Raw genomic sequence first — 21,148 nt, 5'->3', positions numbered from 1 at the left:
GGAGAGAAGATACGTCCCACCCTTCCAATTAGAACGGGCCTAAGGCAGTGCCTTGTTACTCCACTGTATCACACATATGCATGAACACTCAGCAGTGAGCACCTGAGGCTAGAGAAAAGGCCATATCACCCCATTTCATCATCCCCCCTCAGCCTTTTCAGCCTCCCCCCCTCCTGCTTCGCTTGCTTATCCTCACCTCTCACTCCTTGGCATGTGAGATGCACGGCCTACTAAACTCTACAAACATACACAAGCTACACACTCCACCTGAATACGAATGCAGCTTCGGCGGCTTCGAAGAGGGGGTGTGAGATTGTGACAGAAATGTGCCAGTTCCACTAACAAAACATGCAAATCTGTCCCGCCGCATTCTTATTTGTGGATGGTGTGTGAGGGAGAGCGATAGAGGAGGACGTATTTGCACTCCTGTCTTTGTAACAGTTCCATTCTGTGACTCTCTAGTGAAAGTTAAACAGTGACTGGTCTATCGCCACAAAATTGTTGACCTTGGGAAAGATCAAACGCGTGGATGTGGACGCAAGCACACACACTCACACACACACATGGTCCTCATTAGAGAACGCTGAGCCTCTCAGAGACTTAAGGGGCAATGGACAGAGCGCAGGGCAGGACGGGAGTGACAGGGCGCAGACTAAACAGAGAGGAAATTCAGGAAGTGGCGGCTGAATACCACCATGCAATAGATACAATGAAAGATTTAGAACTTGTTTGTGTGGGTCCTTAATTAATCGATGAATGAATGAATAAATACACGCTGTTGCCGTTATTTCCTACGGCTATGAAGCATAGGTCTTCAACAGGGGGTGCGCAACCCCTCAGAGGTCTGTGGAGGTTCTGCAGGGGGTCGCAAAATCTTTGGTTGATCAGATATTTTAATATGTTTTTTAAATTTTCCCCCATAAATTTCTTTAAAAACACATTAACACGAATCGAATGTATTTTAGTAAAGGGATAAACGGAGGCAGAAGATGTTATCTTTAAGTCAACTCGTCACTCATTCAGTGACACAGGAGCTGTCTCAGCAGCGCAACGTTTCACACAGAGCGCCACACTAGACCTGTCAATCTAAGCCTCCTGAACACATCAGGCCACGCCCCTACTGCTGCTGAGCCAATCATGAGGCTGCACATTACACACTGACTCTGTCAGGTTTCCTGCAATTGGCCGAGAGCCTATTCAGTCCCCAGGTGAAATCCCAGACACAAGAGAAGCTAACAGTGCAGCTTGCTCTTATCAGCCAACTACTGAAGACCCATCTTAAGAAAGAGGTTAAGAAACAATGTCACAAGCTTAAATCCAGGTCAACAGTTTTCACGCTTTCACCTACCTGCTTCTCCTACAGACACCTCAAACGGAGCCGAGGGGGGGCTCTCTCCGATTATGTTGTAGCTCGTCATAACGATCTGATAGCGTTTGAACTTCTTCAGTTCTGCAGGGAAATAATAAAAAAATGCGTGAGTGAAAAGACGTGCGCAACCAAACAAGGCATCCCTGTTACTGTTGCCGCTGAATGTCCGCGACGCCCCCGCCCCCCCGCAAATGACTTACGTGTCAACTCAAACTCGGTTAGCGCGGCACTGCTCACCGTCTTGAAGGTGCTCTTGGCTTGGGAAGAGCGAAAGAAAGATGGATGGAGATAAATAAATAAATAAATAAATGTTTCAAGATCAACAATGAATTGTGCAATTTAAAAACCCTTCAATAAAATCGCCGCCTTTAAGAGGGAAGTTTTACTTTTATGTTTCAATATGCTCGTCAGACTTGCTGGACTTTGGGTGGGCAGAGAATCATCCACCTACTAATCTAGCCGAGCAGATCGTCAACCATAAAGCACTCCACGCTGCACAGCGCATAATAATATTTTATGACAGCCGTGCTACAGTGCAGCGAGGGGGGCCTCATGAGAAAACAACTTACCAAAGAGTGCCATTCGCCCAATGCCTCCTCATGGCTACACATTTAAGTCCTGGTCTCTGATGTGGAAAACATCTAAAAAATCTATTTCTCTCTCTCTCTCTCTCTCTTTTTTTTTATTCTTTTGGAGCATTTATGAACATTTTCGAAACCTCACATAAATGGAATGGAATTGGAAAGTGCCAGCCTCGCACGGCTGTATTCATGATTAGAAAATCTACTCTTTCATTATATTGTGGGTTCACAAATTGCAGGCAAGGCTACCCGTTAGACACCAATATACAGCCAACCTTGCTAAGCAGGTGGAATATATGATCTAACTCATTTGCTGTTTTATACTTGTGTAATGCCTGACATTAGAAAACTGTGCCATAATCAGCCACGTCTGATACGATGTGCATATACTGGGACCATATGTTGGTGATTATAGGAATAGTCCAGAAACAACTCTTAACATCTGTAACGAAGCACAGCTCTCATACCAAGTTTCTGACGTCTCCACGTGTTGACTCAGAGCTGAAGGCTGAAGTAGGATCAATACTTTTTAAAGCATTTTAAGATTTCTGTGCTGTTTTCAACAGTGAACTCTGTACTATCCTGGATGCGACTGCATAAGAGTGTAGGACGATATCAGTAGGTCTGTCCTGGTCTGCAACGGGTTCTTGTTGCAAAGTGCATCAGTCACAAAACAAAAAAAGCAATCTGAAGAATGCATCGAATATAATAAACGAACAAGCTTTCATGGAGCTAACATTAGGAAATTATATTGGGTGGAACTGCCAGTAACGGTTGTCACTTCGGCCTCAATGAAATCTGTGGTTATTGGCCAGACATCAGAAGGTTGCCTCTGACTGCCGCTGAAATACAAGACCCAAGAATCTCATGGAGCTGAATAAGGTGCAAATCACAAACTGTAACGTCAACATTTCTGCCTATGTTACATAGCGTGTCCCCCCTTTCTCACTGCATTTCCTGTCTCCGTCTCTGCCACACATATTAAAATTTAACAATTCCAATCAATAAATCTGCCGTCGTTACCTTCGACATCCAAAAGGGGGCAGGTCTCAACAAATGCTGACCCCATTCACTCTACTCACTTGTGATGAGGGCACTTGTGGTGTTGTTTTTGGTTGCCTGGACTTCTACTTCGGGGACAGCGGATGTGTTTACTGGGAGCTCTCTGTAATACAGCCTGTACCCGGTCAAAACCCCGTTGATACTTTGGTCACTGGGACGCTGGAAACACGAAAAAAAAAAAAAAAAGTATTAGTAATTCAACCACCGTGATTTCATAGTCCTGAGCTCATTTTCATTTTCTTGGTGTAGTAAGGTGACAGACAGGACAGACTGGCAGGCTGGCAGAGTGCTATGCGAGCAGTATTTTATCTCCTTTAAAGGGCTGCTGGATTGGTGCGGCTGTAACCTGCACACGGACCAAGTGATGCTTCAGTGGGTTTGGCGCTCTTGTAAAGGCTGATGAAATTGCTGGTGACTTTCTTCTTTTTTTTTTTTTTTCATTGCCTCCTTCTGTTTTGACATAAGGCTCCAAGGATGAGAGAGGACGTTTCCAAACGGAAGAGCGACAAGAAGTGAAGTAACCGGATTGTATTTGCTATCTTCTCCAATAGCTGCCCTCTCTCTGCTTCTTTTTTGTCGGACGTTTCTGATTGCTGACGACTCCTCTTGCCCTGCAACGTCTATCCCGCTGGTATATACTCATTAAGAGCCGAACACCCACGACTGTCTGCTTCTGCCGCCCTGAATTGTTCCAATCAATCTTTGCTGCCCTCTGACTTATCCTGCTTCAATAAATAATGATAATTACATCCACAGACACAAACACACAGTACAAACTCATATAAAGAAAGTCTGTAGGGCTTTTGCTCTCAAAGTGCGTAATTAACCTCGACTCTGCCTGTATGGTTTTGTTGTGCGGTCCTGCGTTTATCAAAGACCGCGTAAGAAGCCTGAAAATACCTTCCACTGCACCAGCACGGAGGTAGTGGTTGTCGGCTTCACCGTGACAATGACTGGAGGCTCGTCAGGCACTGGATAGAAAACAGAAGAGCGAGCGTTGAGAAGAAAAGGAAGAACACATGTGAGCATCCTGCTGCAGTCCCACGGTATTAGATTTTCAAATGCACACACGCCCCTGTTTTCCCACTTGCTCTCTCCCATACATCAACATTCATGTTTCTCACCATCCTGCAGAGTCGTAGCGGCCTCTGTCTCTTTGCTGAGAACGCTGTCTCCTACGTCATTGGTTGCCAACATCCGAAACTTGTAAGATGTGAAGGGCTTCAGCCTATAGATGCAAATACACACAGGTTGGGATTTACAGATGCACACAAAAAGGAATTCAACATAAAGACCTGCTTGGTTTTGCAATAAATTCACAAATTTCAGTCAGGTGCGCCGACTTGTTGCATTATGATGTTTAACCGACATTAATTCATTTGAACCAGAGCATTTGTAGTAGGGGTGGTTAAAGCATCCAGTATCTGTATTTGAATTTGAATTAAATTTAAAATAGGTGTAAAAATCCATTATTTCTAGTTACACTTCTAACTGAAGATATGTATGTGTAAAAATAAGTATTCCTTAATTAGCCACTATAATAATTATGGCTGCATTTGCAATATTGGTTGATGTTTTGAAGCTAACAGAGGTGAATTAGGCTTGAAGAGGCATGACTGTGATGATGATTTGGTTCTTGTGGGAGACAATACGAGAGACTGTGGCTCAGTAGTAAGGGCTGTTAGCGGTTCAATCCTCAGAATGTGCCATGCGCCGACTTGTCCTTGAGCAAGACACTGAACCTCCCACTGCGTGGCACTGGCGTCTTAATGTGTGAGCGAATGGGTGGATGTGTCTGTGACTGTAAAGTGCTTTTAAGTACCAATAGGTAGGAAAGCGTTACATAAAAGCAAGACCATTTACCAATAGACAATAGTCTGAATTACCAAGCTAACAAATGCTAACATGAGATAACCTGACTGCAGAGGTCTCAATTACTAATGTAATGGTAAAATCTCATGCTTCCAAAAAGTTATACGCTGCCTCTGCAACCTGGGGGGGCTGACTCCTGAACGTGACTCACTCCTAGATACTGTTAACTTGTTTAATATTGTAACTCGTTAAGAAAACACGCTTATTTGCCTCAATATTTGACCTGTATTTTATCAGAGTCAGAATCAACTAACTAAAGGGAAAATTCCAAAGTTATTCAATGATCATTATCGGTATCTGCGATACTAGCCCTGTATTTACTTGGTATCGGATCGATACCAAAATTCCGAGTATCTCACATCCCCACTCACTTCGGGTGGACGCACAAATATTGTCTTGTTCTCCAGTACAAATAATTTGTTACTATTTGTTCGAAATAAGTATTTGTAAAAAAAAAAAAAAACAGAAAAAAAACACATTATTAGTTCGGCTCAGCTCCATCCCTAATTTGTAGATTAGCCAGTGAAACCACATCAGAGCAGTCACTTGTCATTTTACCAGAATCGCTTCTGTAACACCTCTACAAAGGTCTCTTCTGTAAAACAGGCCTCTGGACGTGCCACTACCGATCTGAAAGCAAAACCAAATCTCAGCAGGGGAATCTCCTCGAGGCCATCTCTGTCCTGTGTGCATCGATCCAGTGATGTGGTGAACCCTGTTATTATTAGCGTGTCAGCCGCTTGCAAAAAAAAATTTATGCTGCGTCAAACTGTATGACAGTTACCAGACCAATTGTTGAGCTGCACACTGATGAAAATTGACTAGTGAGTTCACAAAGCACGGCCATTCACCAGAAAGTAATTACAGCACTACCAGAGCCTGAAAGGACCCATGAAAGGTTCCCTTCAAGGTTTCTCACTAAACTCTCTGCCTCTCTATAGACCATTCAAATTCATTTCCTTCCCCGTAAAACATTTGTGAATCCTCTTGGAGTTTTTTTTTTTTTTTAACAATTGTTTACTTTTAGTGAGAAAACACACAAAATGCTCTACTTTTACACAGACTCACTGAGACATCCAGGGACTACACGTGGAAATTAGCAAATGTTGCTCAAGACATCTTTTCTAGATTAATGTTTTGCGTGTTTTGTGTGTAAATAAATAAATAAATTCCCCTTCCTACACACTGTGTAAAAAACTCCTCTGTGTACCTTTAATATTACGAGAACAGAACTTTCCTGCTAAACCACTGCCCTTCTGATTGGACATGTTTTGCTCTCTCATTGACCTTGGAAGAGCACACAAGGTCTTGAATAATAATTACCACACGCTTTTTTTTTTTTCTTTTTTTTTTAATTGTGTTGGCTGCCAAAGATTTTTTATTGCCATACTACAACAACATCTGCATTTCTCCTCTGTGCAAGGTGAATGCATTAATAAGCGCCGAATAACATTTTAAAAACACTTTTCTCCGGAGCCACTTAGCATTAGACCGATGAACCAATGAACACGCACCCAGTGGTGGGGCCTGGCAGCATGCTAATAGTTTAAATGCGCGCCTTCCTCCACTCTGTGGGAAAACGATTCGTATTTAACAAGGGCAGGTACTGGAAAAACATTATTCTCCATTTTTAATGAGTCGAACGCACTATTATTAACAAGAGTTAAAAGGAGCAATTTAATAATTTCTAAGAAGAAGTCATTGCATTTCTGCTCACATGTCTACCGGCAAGGTCTTTCTCTACACTTTATTTACAGAGCGCCCAGGAGACCACAGAAGACCAGTTAGAAATTCAGCAAGCGGCAGGAGGACTGCTCAAGAGTCTCCTTGTATAATAATGAGCTGAGCCCAATAAGGGGCAAGAAAACGCCCTATGGGGTTGTGGGGACTGTAGGAATAAAACATCAAAGATGCCATGCTCAAATGGGGCGGGGTTCCAACAGCACTGGGAGGATGTTAAGGACAGTATTTGAAAATGTGTGTGCACAGCCTGCGGAGTTCAGTGTTTTTGGTTCCAAAGGCGCCTCAGTGGAAAACAACAATTAAGGACAGATAAGACGCGAGCACGAGTGTGAGCATGCGGAGATGTAAGCTAATTCCTCCATCCGGCGCTGTAATGAGAACATTCAGTTATAGGATGAGCTGGGAAAAAGGCAGCAAAACAACAACAGCAGCAGCCGCCGCCGCAGCAGCAGCAGCAGCACCGTGGCAGATCGTCTCTCCCCGAGGCAGGTTGAAACAGACTGACGCAGACACACTGAGCGAACACTCTTCAGCATCTCAAATAGCCCTGTGATAGCTCGCGAAAGAGCTCGCACAAACAGCCGCGGCGCAGGCAGGAACGCACACTTCTACGCGAGTGGAGCGCCATCATACTTGGGCTACTCGTGCTGTCAGGGAAGTTGGAGTAGCCATCCAGTGTGACCACTATCACCTGCAGCCGTAATGGCAGTATTACGAGGGAGGATAAAGGAAGAGTAGCTGAAATAGGAAGACATGCAATAATACTGGAGCCCTCTTCTTCTGAGTAGGGGTGATGATTGAAGGAGTAAATACATGCCTGATGGCTGGTGGCTGTTGATGGATGGATGGATGGATGGAGGCAGGCAGGGAGGGAGGGAGGGAGGGAGTGGGTGAAAAGCTAAAAAAAATAAACTGTTGCACAGAATGGACAAACAGCAAACTCAAACTTGAGAGTCTGAAGGCAGAGATGTAAAAAAATAAAGGTATTAAGAGGAACAGAGCAGCTCCTGCCGTCCTTGTGTGATTAGCTGAGGTACTCCCCGTTTATGCAGAAATTATGATTACTCCACTACCTTGTTTTTTTCTTTTTTGGGTGTGTGTGTGTGTGTGTGTGTGTGTGTGTGTGGGGGGGGGGGGGGGGGGGGTAGTGTATTTTTTATGCTCCACAAACCTTTTCTGTACTTTAAGTTCTAAATAAATAAAGTGTTTCTTTTTCTGTTGTTTGCTTTGAGATCACAGCGTCTGCCTCTATCTGCTTTTCTCCAGTCTTTCCCCCCCAAGGATGCATAAACATTGCACGATTTTTACAGATTGCTTTAACTAATTCAACACCAACCTGCCACGCTAAACAAAATTCTCATGTTAGGGCGCCTTACTCGCTGTTGCATAACCTTCACCTCCCAGTGAGGTCAAAACTTAGCTACTTACCGCACATATTGTACGTAGCTTACAGGAGTAAAGATGACAACTTTATTACTCTGAACCCCCAGAATGAGTCCTCAATGTAGGGCGTGCTGTAGACAGGGTTTAACTTTTTGTTCTAAAATATGCGCATACCTGTCAACGATCCAGGAGGTGACATTGTGCGGGATGTCAGCTGTGTGGGTTTTCCAGTCCCCGCTGGGCAGCTCCTTGTGCTGCAGAGTGAAGTACCTCAGCGGAGAGGAGCCCGAGCCACCGGTCACCCAGTGGAGGCGGAGGCGGCGAGATTCGACCTCATCCTGAGGAACAGACAACTTCCTGGGCGGCTGGGGACGCTCTGCGGATGAGGCGAGAGGAACGGGATTAAAATGTGAGAGAGGGAGAGAGAAAGCAGAATAAGTTGATGTGACAAGGATGAGAACAGGGGAACTAAAGGGGAATGCAATTTCAGTCCGATAAAAAAACACTTCAGTTTTCATTTAAAAATAATATAGCGTCACAAGATGTCATATCGGTACGTTCAACTGCCATTATGAGCCCTTAAAGCAGCATCGGCTCCAAGTCCCAGCTGGAACTCCGCTGAAGGGATGAAATATTCTTCGGTTATATTTGATGTTTTGATGACGGAGTGAGGTTGAGATCACTGTCTGTCGCACAATATCTGGTGAGTGTACTCAGCTACGCAAACCATGTTTTTTTTTGCACTCATCCATCTCTCCAATCAATACATATACTTGTACACACAAAGCCAGTGATAACCAGCGTTCTAAATGAACTTTTTTGATCACCAGCCAATCAGAGTTTCCACTAGCCAAATGTTTTCCGGTGAAAATAAGAGAGATTGTGAGTGTCCCTGAATGCATTTGATCATTTTATTAACATTGTTGACATGAAAGACACACAGAAAATACAATACATACAACAAAATATACACAATGTAACATTTCCTTTCCTTTTGATAATTTCCGATTTCCAAAAAGGTACCGGGCCTCCTTCCTCTTCTCATCCCGTCTGTCTCAACCACCGCCGCATTTAGTTTATCTTTTTACTTTACTGTTTAGCTAGCTCCCTCCTCTTTTTTTAAGTCTATGCTCCCTGCTCTCGCTCCGAGTCCATTGGTTCTTTATCTTCTTCTTTGTGTTTTCTGGCGGACACGCCGTTCGTCTCCATGGTTTCTCATTGATGCTGGTTGCACTGCAGACTGTAGCGTGCCTGAGCGCAGCCAATGGGCATCTGAGACATCATTACGTAGCATTACGGCGCTGTTCATGGGAAATGTAGGAAGTACAGCCAGGGGGACAAATGACTGAGGACACCAGAGCAGTGCTGACTAACACGATTGCCTCATGTGTCACTGGTCAAACTGGCTAGTCAGTTTTTATTAACACCCGCCAAAATGAATTTTAACCGACATTTGGCGGGTTGGCTTGTGTTAATTAAGAACCCTGGTGATATCATAAGAGTGTAGATGATTGCTGGGAGGCTAGAGACTGCGCTGCTCCTCCATTCAGCATTAATGTGTTTGAACTTTATAAACACATGTTTAGTGGGGCAAACATCCTTAGACCCCTGGAGGGTACTTTGAGATGGGATTATTCTGCCTTATGGTGTAATGATTTTTCTTTCCGTCTGCTCCACTATTAGAAGGATTTTTACTTCTCGTTCTTTTCCTTTTTGTCTTTGTCATGCTCATCTGACATGTAAAATAAGATCAGAGCTGTGACAAAGAAATCAGCTTCGTGAAGCAAAAATCCAGTTGGGAAAAAGTTGCTCTCTCTGATCTTCTGCCTTGATTACAGAGAGTTGGCTACTAGGATGTTTTAGCATAAACTAAGTGAATGCAAACATTGGCATTGAGTCTGCAATTTTTATTTTATTTTTTTATTTTTTGCCTATCTGTTGCACCAGTTGGACAAATGGAGACTGTCATGGACAATGTGATGAAAATATCTTGTAAAACAGGACATGCGCAGGCCGCATTCATTATGCATCAGCGCAAGTGTTGTAATGCAGACCCACGTTTAAACGAAACAGAGACATCCACCTTGTGCAGCATCAAAGAAACAATTTCTCAGCAGATTGCCACGGTGTGTGTTTGTCTGTGTCTTTGCTGTTCAATTATAAGATGAAAGATGGCTCTGGGAGTCAGTATCTTTGTACAACTGTGTTCGTAGTAGCCGTGTGATTAGCAGACCCGTGCGCACACATTCGCGCACATACAAAGACACTGCGGCCGGGGGCATAACTGTTTAATTTTAGGGGCATCAGGTTATCGATTAAGTCTAGAAATAAAAGCATTATCGATTCTCTCTGAAGTTTAATTAATCTGCACTTATTTTCTCAAACGCGCAACACACACACACGCACGCACACACAGGCTGGGGTTCATCCATCCTTATCACAAGCAATTTGAGTCAAATCTGTTTGTCTCCTTCTTCCCCTCCCTTCCCCATTCTTCACCCCCTTCTAAATTTGACTATTCTCTTTTTGTTTTTCTGATACAATCTGCGTCTCTCTGTCTGTTATCCTTGTGTTTCCTTCCTCTGTTAAGATCGTGTTCTGATAACAAACTCATAATTACGAGAACAAGTGTTGCCCTTTCAGCACAAGGGGGATGAGGGGGGTGGAGGGGAGAGGAACAGCAGAGGGTGGGGGATTGAGCTGAGACGAATATGCTACATTGTCCATTACCTTATCAGTTATCGCCTGTTCTGAGACAAACCTCAGAAAAGATAAATCTCTGTGAGATAAATCTCTGTAGAAGGAGTCAGGGGGGTTTTCTCTCTAATGCATGCATGCACACTCACGCAGGCTCATACATGTAACACACACACTTGCACACTCGAGAAGCCAATTTTCTTTTCCTAGGGATTAAGTTGTTCTCTTCAGCATCATCAGAAGGAAATCTCTATTAGACTATTCTGTCTATCTCGCTGCAAGAATGGGCCATTACGCTACTGAAGTGGAACAGAGAACCACTGAATTCCAGTCTCGAGAAATCCTGATAATGATGTTGCGGATGTTATGATATCCGATCCATTAAAATGCACTACACGGGCTGATAACAGAACATCAGACATCATGATTCCAAGTTTTCGCCATGATTCACTTAAAAGTCATGTTTTAATACTTACTTAATGCTGGTAGCATTTCAGTGCTTTACTAGGCACACACACTGCTGAGCGACTGACAGAGAAAAGCGGAGAGAGAGATCAGGGACGACAAATATCAAAGTCTGCAAGCTACATTCACGCGTTAGTCTACAGAGACACCAGAACAACGCTAACTTTATTGTTAAAGTGAAAGCCACTCTTCTCAGTTCAGGAGAGATCAATCTCCTGTACTGAGAAGAGCGGTTTTCACTATACTCCTACACCAGGTGTCTCTTCAACCTTACTCCCACCAAGTCTTTTCATCGATCAGTTATATTAACCAATGTCCTGATTAGGAGTGGGACAAAAATACTGATATGGCAATATATCGCAAGACTTTTTCTTCCTATACAATATTGATTATGAATGTCTTAATATTGTTTTTAAAAGAAAAAAGACAAAGTCATGTTTGGGGCTGATCTTGAACAACTTCCTCACCTCCAACTTGCATTTTAAGCTGCATTTAAAATTTCTCAGTGAACAGTGAAGAATATTGTAATATATCGAAATATCATAATATCGCAATAATGTATCGTATCGTGACCCAAGTATCGTGATATGTATCGTGAAGTCCTCGCCGATACTCACCCCATTTCCTGATCATAATACTAACGCAGCCTGTATCCTCTAAATGTTTGTGTATTTCCATAATGAATGCCAGAATATATTCTCTGTGTTGTTGCTGTACGATGGATTAAACTGATCAAACGACCAGAACCAGAATCTTTATGCTCACCTTCTTCACTAAGCGCTGACTGTGTCACAGTTCACTAAGACTTTGTCAAATATTTCGAGGTGATAACATGTCAGTGTTGTGTTATAAGTTTATAAATATTGATAAGAATTGATTGGCCTTTATGGCTTTTCACTTCAGCTTACTCCAGCAGCCGCACATTTAAAACCACTGGCAGGTGACATGAATTGCATTGATCTTCTCATTACAACACGATGTTCTGCTAGGAAACAGCAGCATTCATGTAAATGCACATTGCATAGAAAGCACCCCCGGACCTGAGAACTGCTCAAAAAAGGATCAAGGAACATGGCAAAGAGGACCGCTAAGCCCAGTCTGACAGAGCATTTGTGGGAAGCACCAGAGCAATTCACTCCACCCAAAGGAGGCCAGAGGCCAAACCTACACTTTAACCTCTTGACAAGCAGCATCATACAGATGGGTCAGTCGATATAGGCCTTTGTAAATAGCGTATTTGAATTTAAATAACCTTACAGCTATTTAAGTGAAAGTGAGAGGAGAGGATTCCTAGGGGATGCATTTCTTTGGCTAAACACAGTGTTACACTGTCTTTTAACATGTGCCATCTGGTACTGTTGCATTAACAGTTGGGCCAGGATGGGACTGCTGCGGCAGCTGTCTTTCCAAGATTGGGCGGGAAGGTGGATCCACAGATGTTTTTTAGATTAGTGATGTTACTGCCCTTGACCGCCAACTTTTTGCAAATCTGACAAATTGCCTTCTCAACATTATTGAGCTCTCCTTCTTCACTTGGTTTAAAACCAAAAAGGCGACCACAGCGGACCTGAGGATTTGGCTCCGCAACTAAATCTATAATGTTTACAGATGCTCATCTAAATGCAATCAGTTGAATGTTAGACGCTGAAAGGTATGTGGTGCCAGCTCTCTCGCTGGTGTTGTATGCCCGCTATGGCAGCAGAAGGGCATACGACGTCAGTCAACCTTCAAAGGGCAAAAAACATAGTGAAAATTGTCACTTTCTTCTTTTTTTTATATATTTTTTTTGTTTTTGACAAAACAATTTTTAATAATAAATATAATTTTTTTGTGTTTTCTGAAAAACCTGGAAAAAATGACGTGGACCATTATCTCGAGAGATAATGATGGAAACTTCTGCTCATTTCTGTTCTTTTCATCCCGTTTTTATTATAAATGTGAACAGAAACTATTATAATGATTAGACAAAATGACAGAAGTCAGCTCAAATAACTGTGGCAAACAGGCCCAAATACAACAGCTTCCATTGAGACCATCCCACAGTCGGAGAAGAAAGCATGTACGGCGGCTTCAACTGAGATTATCCGGTAATACGAGGTGCTTATAGAGCTGATAACACACTCATCTGGGCTGCACAGATTAATATTACTAGCTCTTGAGGCTAACACTACCCAGTATACTGATATACTGATTGATAGACATTAGAACTGACAATTAAACTGTCACCTCCAGTTCCTCCACCTACCAGACTGGAGCATGAGTCAGTAAACTTACAAAGAGTTGTTGCTTTAGTCACACACCTCCTAATCTGACACAATAATCTAAATAATAACCGGAAGTGTGTGTTGTCCTGTCATTTTAAAGCAATGTAGTGTGTATAAGTTTCAGTTCACATAAAAGTAGCAAAATACATGTAAACACGTACTGTAGCTTACATGACGGCAGATTTGTCTATAAAAAATTCAAACTGTCAAATAGCTTACTCACCATCCTGACCATGATCAGTAAAAACCGTAACTCACAGAGAGACGTGAAAATATGGGAATCTCTGAATCCTTAGGCAGCTGAATTTTGAATGAGCCGAGAACATGAAAGCAACCGGCGGATGCAGGATGAGAGAGGTGCAGAAGTCTAGACAAGATGAGATGAAAGCATCATGACCTCTGAATCTGAGGAGGATAAGAACTTGACTTTTTATTTATTTCCAAATTGAAGGAAAAAGAACTGTAGTGCTCAGTCACTTTACCTCTTTAAAAGTCAAGTCACCGCGAAAAAAAAATCGGTTCTTCCTTCCTGGCCACAAACTGGCCAGATTTTTGTTAGAGGATATATTTCTTCTGTTTCGTGTTTTTAGAGACGGAACAGCAGGACATTTACAGTCACCGCTAGACGTCTTACGTCTCACCTCTCGGCGTCAGACCGGTTCTGTTCTTCAGATCCTCTTATTGTCACATTTCTTACTCTGTGATGGGGCCACTCATTGCCAACATCAGATTAAATGTTAGAGGGAAATGAAAGAGAAAAAAATGACCGTGATTCCAGGGTGCTAATAGGAACTATTGATCAAAAGTAATTACTTTGGTTTCAAATCTAAAAGTCTGGCCTGTCCTCTCTCCGCAGCGTAAAGAAAATACTTCCAGTCTAATTTTCATTCTCGCCTCCTAAGTGTACATTTCCACCCGCCCACATCAGATCACACACTGCTGCGAGGAAGTGTCCAGTGTTCCAAGACGGCTAGTGGGAACGTCTAATTAGCTTGTCTCACTCAACGAGGTTTGTTGGATGGTATGAGCAGATTGGCAGCCTTAAGTTTATGTGTCGTCATAATTAAATGTTTCTCGTGATATTTTAGCCGATGTGGCTGAGCAACCTCCCCCCTTTAAATGGTCTACTCTCACACACACCACAGATTAGTTTTTGCTCGTTATACCACTGCAGGAGGGATAATACCTAGAGACTTCCTTCAATATCTACATCTACAGCTGAATCCTTCCGACTTTCTAAATGTAGTTTTATTTTAGTCCGTATATAGCTAATGTCCCACACACTGGTAAGGTCATTCTTTTTATCTTGTGTTAATATTCAGTGCCCTACGACAAAGGATATACATGTCCACCCGTTAACTACTCGTAGAGGCACTAATAACCTGTCTGGACATGAAGACTGAAGCTTCTCCGTGCATTTCTTTCTCTTACTTTATCTTCATGAGGACTTCTCATGAACCTCAATGCATTAGCTCCTCGAGTCTGCAAAGACCAGGGGGCTTTGTCAGCTGAGGTACTATCTGTTTGCAAGTGAACATGAAAACATCAGGTAGAATAATTATGAACATAATTTTTAAAAGAACAGGTGAAATCACCTACATTAATCAAGTCACTACTGCTTAAACTTTACAGAATTAGATTATTATTTTAGTTTATTTGACACATTTTTTTCCAGAGTCACTACATTAAAGGTTTACTTTGCTGTAGTGTGACATGCTATTTGATGCATGGTTTCACCTAATATTGTATTCGGGGAAGGGGCTCGAGCGTATCCCAGGTGTCATTGTGTCATCGTCAGTCTATCGCAGCACTAACACATAGAGAGAGACAACCATTCACACACACATCTATGAGAAACTAACAGGAGAATCAGCAGTTAACCCAACAAACATGTCTTGGGACAGTGGGAAGAAGCTGGAGTACCCGGAGAGAACCTAGTTGGTCAGGTTTTTATCCTACAGCAAGATAATGACCTAAAACCTTAGTACAAGCTAAACCAGAACTACCTCAGGGCAAAAACAAGATGGAAAACTTAAAAACATGGGAGTGGATGGGCCAGTCTCTAGACCAAGGGTCTTTAACAGGGGGTCCGGGACCCCTAGGGCTCTGCAGAGGTACTGCATGGGGGTCACAAAATCTTTAGTGGTTATTTATATGTACAGAAGCACGCTGCAGTATTAGCAGAAGAGAAGCTAACAGTAAAGTTCGCACCCATCAGCCAACCTGGCCTGAGAAACATTGAAGATCCCTGCTATAGACTTTAACCCCACGGAGCCGGTTTGTGATGAACTGGACGGAATAGTGAAAGGTAAGCATGCTACAAATGCCACACATTTCTGGGAACTTCTGCAATAAAACTGGGAAGAACTCTCTGAAAAATATCAGATTTTTATTTTAGAAAGAAAGAAGCAGTAAACCAAAGTGTGTTCACATGTTAAATCAGCCAAAGATGGTAACTCTGATGAGTTGAAAGTTTAGAATATATGTTGGGTTACGTATTTATTCCATGATTTTGTTTTTAACTTCAGTTGTTTATTTGGTCTATGCTTTAATTTCAGAGTAAAATGAGACAACTCAAACAAACTCCATTCAATTTAATAATAATAAAAAAAGAAAGACGTATTGGAGACTTCTAAAAATGTCGACTCATTATATTTTAGCAAAAGACGCGTGTCCCCATAGGTCACTGTCACAGAGGGCAGGTCGAGTCAGCGTAAGAGCAAAAAGGCAAAGGCGCAACTATCTGCCTGACATCAGAGAAACCGTGTGCCGAGTCCTGGAACTGACACACTTGGATCACAACCACCACTAAGGGCTCAACTTAATGGCGGTGTTTTACTGCCCTCTCTGGATGAAAGGTTCAAATTAGTTTCACCTACGACTCCTGCTCAACTTTACTGCTCAGGGTGTGTTCAGAAGCGTTAAATCGCTGAGGGCCAGAAAAAGATTTTCAATGGGTGTTTCACATTCCTCCTCAGCAGAAAGAAGTTGGGTCAGTGATTATTATTATTATTATTATTGATGTTACTGATGACACCTGTTGCTGCTCTTACAAATCAGAGACATCCAAAGACCCATTGGAGGCCCGGTTTAAACAATGAACTACCTTTCCGGAGGCGGCGCTCGACACAGGTAATGATACATGTAGGAGACGATTTTCAGATGTGCACTTAATAAATCACAGACTGAAATATGTTCGGTGCTTGAGCGGTCACGCTGGTGGGGTTTCTGCTGCGTTTTGACTGCAGCCGTTAAAATTAGACGGACACGTGAACGCCAGTGGAGTGCATGTGCGTGTCCTTTACCTCTGCGCTCAGTGGTAACAACCAGGGCCTCCTGTCCTTCGCCCCAGCCCACGGCGGTGCGAGCGGTGAGTCGGAACACGTACGCCTGATCGGGGGAAAGACCTGTGACGGTGAACTGGCGAGCATTGGAGCCCACCTCCACCGTGGTCCAGCGCTGGGGGTCCCTGCTGTCGAGGCGGTAGGAGATCTGGTAGCCTGCAGAGAAGGGAAAGACGAGACGTGCGTGTGGATGTGTTTTTTTGGTAGCCTGCTTTGCGTGCGGGGATCAGAAACAACACGTCGCTGGATGGGAAAAAAAGACGGGAAATGTATCTGCGCGACGCCACATCGCGCGGCCTCATTTTCACAAGGAAACACACAAACATGTTTTCCTGCAGGTTCTGAGATTACATATCCATTATGAGCGGACTTGAAAAAAATGCAGCTCCCTGCTTCCCGGAGACAAACTCATGGTTCTGATACCGATCTCCAGCTCCCGCATTCCCATTCCCTTACATTGGCGTTATATAAACATTCAGCCTCTCTTCCGTGCCCTTGGCTGTGACCCATGGTGTACAAGGCTTGTGTCGGTTTCTCTGTCTCATGTGCAGCAGGCCATGTAATAATCCTTCAACACATACACGCAAACCACACACACACACACGCACACACAACCACTGATCCCCATCCAAGCTTTCCACAGGCCAGTGGCCACTCACAAAGGCTCTTATTAGAAAGATTGTAGTGTAAACCAAATATACACACACACCCACACACACTCCACTGCATCCAGTGTGCAGATGTGATTAGTTCACACTGAGACTGTCAGGATAATAATCTGCTCAGAGGCAACTAATCTGGTTGTGCGGGTGCTAATCTCATCAGACAGTCTGATTGTATGTTAATGTGAATGTTGCATGTGGAAGATTATTGGATAACAGCGAGGTCACAAATCCTCTGGCATCTAAACAAGTGGGTCAGACGAGGGCATTATACTCTGTGTATTATTATGACATCGCTGCTGTCTGATACAGGAAGATTAATCTCTGTTACAGTAAGTGATAAGTGTCGGACCAATGAAAGCCGTCGGCTGCTTTTTCCATAAGATGTAACATAATTATTCCGAGCATAAGACATTCAGAATGCATGTGTTGCTATTGTACACGTTTTTTTTTAGTTTTTTGTTTTGTTTTTACATAGAACTTCCAAGCCTGTGAAGTCAGTATTTCCACTAATAATGTACATACGCAGTATTGCTGGATTTGATTGGATAATGCATCCATATTAGATTTCATGTTCGGTAAACTCTAAAGATGTGCTAAATGCTAAAGGTAATGGATGCGTTAATTGAAATGAAATGAACAAGGATGACATGATTTGGTTTCCTAATTCACTCACTCACACTGCGTTCGCCACTGCTGTTCTAATGTCTTAACGTTTTCCGTCTCGCGTATAGAATGTAATCATCCGATCATCCCCTGATTAAATTGCCACGCTATTAAAGAACTGCTGCGGTGGTTGGACTTCTGCTTAAAACAAAAAATATTCAGAGAGCCGACGGCCACTGCTGTCATTGTTGCTCTTTTTTTTTAATAAATAGTTCATATTATAATCGTTAGTGTCAGCGCGAGCGTCTGTGCGGTTGACAGTTTGGTGCAACGGGCCACGATGCAGAACGTGCAGGACCACGCTGAAGCGCTTATTAAACGCGACGAAGACCAAAAGTGCTGTGCAGCTGTGGTGCGTGAGACAGATACGCCCGCGAATGCTAACGAATTTGAGTAAATCCTGAACCTTTCGTGAATTTCCTGTTTAATTAGCTGATAATTGGGACGTAGTTTCTATCTGGCCGGCGGTGTGCGGCCGTGCTGCGTCTACAGAAAGGTCGCGAGAAAAGCCGCGCCTCAGCGCACTCTGCCAAATTAGAGCGTGCACCTTCTGTGGTTTTCCCTTCTCCTCCGTCCACCTTCTGTGTCAGTCCCCCGCGCGTCCACAACCCGGGGAGAAATGAGGCGGTCGTGAGCACTAAAGACTCCAGCACACTGCAGTTATTTGTATCTGCATAAATGCACACAAGCTCAACAAGGACACAGCAGGACTGCGTGTTTGCGTACGCCTGTGTGATCTAGAGAGAGATTTGCCCTCCCACTCATCCTTCTGTCACCGAGTGGTGTCGCGACTAAACGTCCTCCCTCCTCCAACAATGCAGCCACGCATCACTCAAACTGTCCCTCTCGTCTCCATCCCCCCACCGAGAGGACAAATACCGCCCCTCGCCCCGCGTTCGATCTGCACACACCTGTCCCTCCTCTCACCTCCACACGTCTCCTTCTGTCCTCTGTTTCCAGCTCAGCAGCTCACACATTCCTCTCTTCCTCGTCACTCGCTGTTCCTTTTGATTCACACTTTGTTCAGAAAAAGGTGACACGCGTGAATTGAAATATGCCTATATATATACGTCTACGCACGGCTTTGGGAGGGTGTTCCTTTAACAAGGCCCCGCTCCTAGGATGTGTAACTCACCTCAACACACACACACACCAGCGCACATACTTATAAACACGACACATCTCAGCGGAGGAGTGGAGAGAAAAGCGGCCTGACCCTCGTTTGAAAGCTAACAATCAGCCCTTTCCCATTTTACGGCTTCCTTCCTTCCTGTGAAACATCACAGCGGCGTGTCAGTGTGTTTTCTGCGCGCGCACGCCAACGCAATCGCTTCCACAAGCCGAGCTGCGTCCCGCCGCGGTCGAAAAAACATCCGCCGTCACCACAAGCGTAATGAACGTCGTGATTTAAATGCGTCTTTCAAATACCTGGCCCCCGTGCACGAGTATGTGTTGTTTTTTTCGTACCTAATATGATGCCGTTGGGGAACGCGGGCGGCTGCCAAACCACCCTAACTGATGACAGTCGAACTTCTGGAAACACCATCCTGACAGGGGGGCCTGGAACTGGAGAGAAAACAGAGAAGGGATTTGGCAGCGAAATGACAGGATATTAATACAGAGTTTAAAAAGCAGCAGAAAAAAAGAGCTGCTATAAAAGAACATGTGATATTATAATGAGGAAGAGAGTATCTCAACATCTGGCTCTCATGTATTAATATTTTAGTATGATGGCACTAAGGTTCACAGATCTATGTGCATACGCTTGACGCACACACACACACATATATATATATATATAGTGTCTTACACGTCTTATAAGTGGCACTTATAAAAACTGAAAATGTAATTTTCTTTCAACCTCCCACCAACTCTGTCTTTGTTCCCGATAAAAGTACACGTTCCACACCAGCAAACACACGCCAACGTCAGCTTGTATATGTGAGTGTGTGTGTGTGTGGGTGTGTACAGTATGCGTATGAGTGTGACAGACAGGATGGAGGTTCATTATACATTGCTGGGAATTGACTTCCCCGTTTTTTTCTTCTTCTTCTTCTTTTTTTTTTTTCATCCTGAAATGAGAAAAACTTTTCAAACGTGACACGGTTTGATAGAGGATGAATGTGACTGTGCAGGAGCCTTCCTGTGGATGTGTGTGTGCGGGTCGCTTCGTGTGTGCGTATTGGTGTTTCCTTATTACAAAAAAAGATCAGACGGGGCTGCCTCCATCCTGAGGGGTCTGCCGTGGTTAACAGATCTCTGCATCTGAGGAGATCTGGTAACCACGGTCGACATTAACCGAAGCGATCACAGCAGCAGAGGTGGATGAAGGAAAGGAAACCAGGTAAAGAACTACAAGCTACTGAAGAGAAAGGCTGGTGGTGGTTGGGGAGACGGATCCTACCATCTTCCTTGGTTCTGAGCAGCGTGGGGCTGCTGGGTGGGCCGTCGCCCTTCTGCGTGAACGCCAGCACCTGCAGGACATACACCGTGTATTTCTGCAGATCCCCGAGAAGCAGCGACACACTGCCCTCTCCTTCTGCCGCCTTAACAGTGGGGGGACCTTCTGAGTCTTTCTCCTTGTACAACACCTGCGCACAGTGACAGAAAAAAAGCAAAAAAAAAAACCATAAAAAAACATGTCACACTCTTTTAAAATTTCTTCATTTTGTGACAGTCATCAATTAAAACGTCAAAACCAACCCTGCCTTTCATTCTGCAGTCTGTCTGTAGAACTCAGCCTCTTTTAATCCCCTCATACAAAATGATAAAATACTCAGAATAGTATTAGCTATGAAGAAGCTGACAAATAAAGCAAGTTTTTCCACTAGGCCAGGATGGAAGATCTCCGACGTGCTTGTGCATTGAAATATCGTCCCTATTTGGATGTTCACTCATTTCAGCCGCATCCGAGCACACATTTAGGGTGGGTAAGAAGTGTACTGTGCTTATCAGAAGTTAGCACAGCTTCATTAGACATTCAAGTAAACCCTTGCTTTTTCTGTGTAGTGAAGTGGAAATGGAGGCGCAGCCATCAAGC

General features: G+C 43.7%; 1 protein-coding gene across 2 annotated transcripts in view; it reads right to left on the bottom strand.

The window, feature by feature from the left end:
• LOC125004304 (protein sidekick-1-like) overlaps positions 1-21,148 on the bottom strand; it is a 243,981-nt gene that overhangs the window by 13,920 nt on the left and 208,913 nt on the right. For both annotated transcript variants that reach the window (XM_047578816.1, XM_047578817.1), the window contains 9 exons: positions 20,513-20,699; positions 19,576-19,674; positions 16,742-16,936; positions 8,185-8,386; positions 4,137-4,240; positions 3,913-3,983; positions 3,033-3,171; positions 1,570-1,626; positions 1,349-1,450 (listed from right to left, as the gene is read on the bottom strand). In XM_047578816.1, coding sequence (XP_047434772.1) covers positions 1,349-1,450; positions 1,570-1,626; positions 3,033-3,171; positions 3,913-3,983; positions 4,137-4,240; positions 8,185-8,386; positions 16,742-16,936; positions 19,576-19,674; positions 20,513-20,699 — 1,156 coding nt within the window. The remainder of the gene's footprint in view (positions 1-1,348; positions 1,451-1,569; positions 1,627-3,032; positions 3,172-3,912; positions 3,984-4,136; positions 4,241-8,184; positions 8,387-16,741; positions 16,937-19,575; positions 19,675-20,512; positions 20,700-21,148) is intronic.

This window comes from Mugil cephalus, chromosome 2 (genome assembly GCF_022458985.1).
Source record: "Mugil cephalus isolate CIBA_MC_2020 chromosome 2, CIBA_Mcephalus_1.1, whole genome shotgun sequence".
Classification (NCBI taxonomy): Eukaryota; Metazoa; Chordata; class Actinopteri; order Mugiliformes; family Mugilidae; genus Mugil; species Mugil cephalus.
This window is presented reverse-complemented; position numbering and strand designations above follow the sequence as displayed.